Consider the following 3,376-nt stretch of genomic DNA (forward strand, 5'->3'; position numbering starts at 1 on the left):
TACAAGATCTGACTACAATGTTTATGCATCATTAGAACTTATATATCATAGGTCAAATCTGTTCAAGCTCTTCAAGCAAGATTTCCAACTCATCAGCGACAGGATTCGTAGTAAGAGCCAAGATTTCCTACTCATTTCCAACTCCAATTATCTGAGCACCTTTGCCTCGTCTCCTTCCTCCATCTCTTCAACCCTCGCCAACTTTTGCTCAGATTCTAGCCATTCCTGTAGTTCTTGATAAGGATGGTCGACTAAAGATGAGAAGCTTTCCACAACATATAAATAACCTTACCCATACTGATTAAAACACAACCAATTAAGTTGATCCTGTGGACACAAAACCAATTAAGCTTAGTCGATCACTCCAGAAGGATTCAACATCCTAAAAGGGCAACCGCTTCACCAAGTCCTTCAAGGAGGATTTTAGGACGATCAACTCCGCTATCATTGTTCGAGCTTTGGTCGCCTTTGCATGACACTTGGTCTATTTTTATTGGCACCCCAGTCGGTTTCTCACCTGACCCAAGCAGAGCCAAATCACCATCTAGGATTACCGAAGTCGGATCATCTGCACCAGGAAACACCATAAATTAAAAGAGGGTTGCAAAAAAAGATCAAATCCCACAGGCAAGATCGAAGCCCACTCATACCCCTGATCTGATTCAATTTTACGACAATAAATGGCATGGCAGCCTCAGCGGGGAGCACTGATTATAGTGATTGAAGAATGCAAGAAGCCATTTGAGTGACAAGATGAACCAGAGGTGCATTGCAACAAAAGGTTAGACAATTGGATCAATAATCAGACCAATGGCTAAACATATCTTGACTTATTATCGAGGAACGAATCTTGCTATCACACTTGATCTGACAGTAGGAGTGCAACCATTTTCCTTTTCTTAATGACTATTTTCTTTTTCCTTACACTTCCTTGGCGATCTTATCCTTTCATTTTCACTAAGGCAAAACAGGCAAATCTTTATTTGGGATATCACCCAAGCGTTTTGATACATTCTTCATCACAACACGCGAAAGTTGTCCAACTCAAAAATTGAAAGATGTGGAGTAGACTAGGCAAGGGAAGGATACCATGTTATATTTACAAGAATCAAAGACGTGAAAATCAAAGGAATTGATTATTGAATCATTGATTAATAACACATGTGGTCAACCGTTGTAATAAATTATTTTATTCTTATCGTAACATCACTCTTAAGAAGAAAGAGAAATAGAAAACTAAAATATGTATATTAGGAATGTGTTAGCGCTGATCTTAGAGAGATCTAAAGGTCTAGAAGAAAAGAGCACGGTGAAGACTAGCCCACGGCCAAAAGATTATGAGACCCACTTATTGGACTGAGTGAAACTATATCAGCCAAACCAGTAAAGCCAAAACCAACAAAGCAACAAGGAGGACAGCAAGATGACAAAATGAACAAAGCCCGAGCCATTCGGCCAGATGCGATATGAAAGAACATCTGAACTAACCATTAAAGAAAAATCTATTGGATTAAAAAAGTCTACCTTATATTACAGCTAATCCAAGGGAAGTTACAGTTCCACAGTATGTTTAGCCATCCTATGAATGCCCAGGAGATCCTCATTAAGAATGAAAGATCGACAACCAGACCATATGAATAAACTGATCCATATCGACTAAATCTACAAAAAAACAGAGCTGATCTCATAGGCCTGAAGCCGACTAAACTTAGGAGGTCGAGCCAGAAGATAACCAAACGACACACTCATATATTCAAAATATCATAAATACTCTAGTACGGATCCTTTCAAAACATAGACAATAATGTAATATTATTATTGTACTATCTTTTCTAAAAATAGAAGAAAATTTTAATGAATAAGACATGACACATTAATATTCTCTCTCTCTCTCTCTCTCTCTCCAAACAGTCCAAAAAAGTGAATACGAAATTGGCTGAGATCATCAATTCAAACACGAACACAAAAACCTTTAAGTATTATCAATTTGGTTTAAGAGGAAGTACTTCGGATTTTACCTAATTTAAGAAAGAACAACTAGGTATAACTGTGTTCTAATCAAAATTTAAGTAGAATATCTCAAAACTGTTAAATTAATTTTTAAATAAAAAAACACAAATTTTGATTGGATGTATATATCATAGAATTTAAAAAATTATAAATAATATGATTATTTAATTTTTAAGGTCATCGAAACCAACGCTGAACCGAGGATATTATAAACCAGTTTTTTTTTTTTTTAATATAGAAACTAACAAAATCTACGATTTGCAGATCTGGAGCAAAAATGTCGACAAAGAGAAATGAAAGCAAACATTAAAAAAATAATCAACTGAAACTTAAAAATTATGGCAGAACATCATACAACTTTTATTTGGATGAATTTAAATTTTTTTGAATTCAATATTAATTCCGTGAAATACAAATTATTTATATGCAATTGTAATGTCGAAATAAACTCAAATGTTCCTAAATCTAATCCAAAAATTTATAAATCCATCCGACGCAAACCATTAGAGAACACGTGCCACTAGAACGAACAACTTTCTTGGGAAAGCCGATACCCAAGATTAAAAAAAATGGAAAAAAAGAACAGCAATTGCATTTAACGGTCTAGAAACAAGATCTTAAAAAGAGTGGAAGAGAAGAACCCTAGAACGGTGCGGGTGCGTAATAGAAGGGCCTTCCTGCGAAAACCCCATCTCGGGGTACATCGTAGTGCAAACTATGCTTTATTTTCTCAAATCCATTGGCGAAAACACCAAAACCGAAGATGAATCCAATGGCGATGATCAAAAGAATCAGCAGCAAGCAGCAGCAGCAAGCTTTCCCTGGGCAACACATCTTTCCGTTTTCCTCTCCAGGAAGTGAGAAAATAGGGGGTGAAGGAGAACAGGAAAGACAGAGAGATAAGAGGGAAGATGTCCAGAGCGCCGGAGTTAGCGAGTGATTTCCGTTGGTGTGGGTGAGGCATATAGAGAGAGGGGATAGAATGAGATTGAAATGAATTTGTACCGCTCTTATTGTTAAATTTGTGTGTCGTGTTCGATTTTAATTACTGAAACTATTTTTTTATTAGTGAGATAGCAATTGGTGCAGGACCCGATTCTGTGATTGGTGGATTTGGTAACGGCGACAAGGGTTTTGACTCTTTCTGCGGATGTTTTTTTGTACTCATTGTCACGCTAAGAACGGTTTGTTTTTTATTATGAATAAGAGGCAATGATAATTCTGAACGGGGAAAGTATCGTAACTCGTAAGGGTGTAACGGCCAAGTTTATCGGTTAGTTCGTTCAAATTTGTTTTTGTAGACTAATCTATATTATTATGCGATCTCTCATGATATAAACTATATAATATATATATATATATAATA

The 3,376-nt window shown here is 36.2% G+C and overlaps 1 protein-coding gene across 1 annotated transcript; it reads right to left on the reverse strand.

Moving 5' to 3' along the window:
• Positions 1-2,418: 2,418 nt before the first annotated feature.
• On the reverse strand, positions 2,419-3,034 carry LOC110038469. Its single transcript, XM_020743320.1, has one exon. The coding sequence runs from the start codon at positions 2,842-2,844 to the stop codon at positions 2,653-2,655; it is 192 nt and encodes a 63-aa protein (XP_020598979.1). The 5' UTR covers positions 2,845-3,034; the 3' UTR covers positions 2,419-2,652.
• Between the last annotated feature and the right edge of the window lie 342 nt (positions 3,035-3,376).

Source organism: Phalaenopsis equestris, unplaced genomic scaffold (genome assembly GCF_001263595.1).
Source record: "Phalaenopsis equestris unplaced genomic scaffold, ASM126359v1 Scaffold232922, whole genome shotgun sequence".
NCBI classification, from domain to species: domain Eukaryota; kingdom Viridiplantae; phylum Streptophyta; class Magnoliopsida; order Asparagales; family Orchidaceae; genus Phalaenopsis; species Phalaenopsis equestris.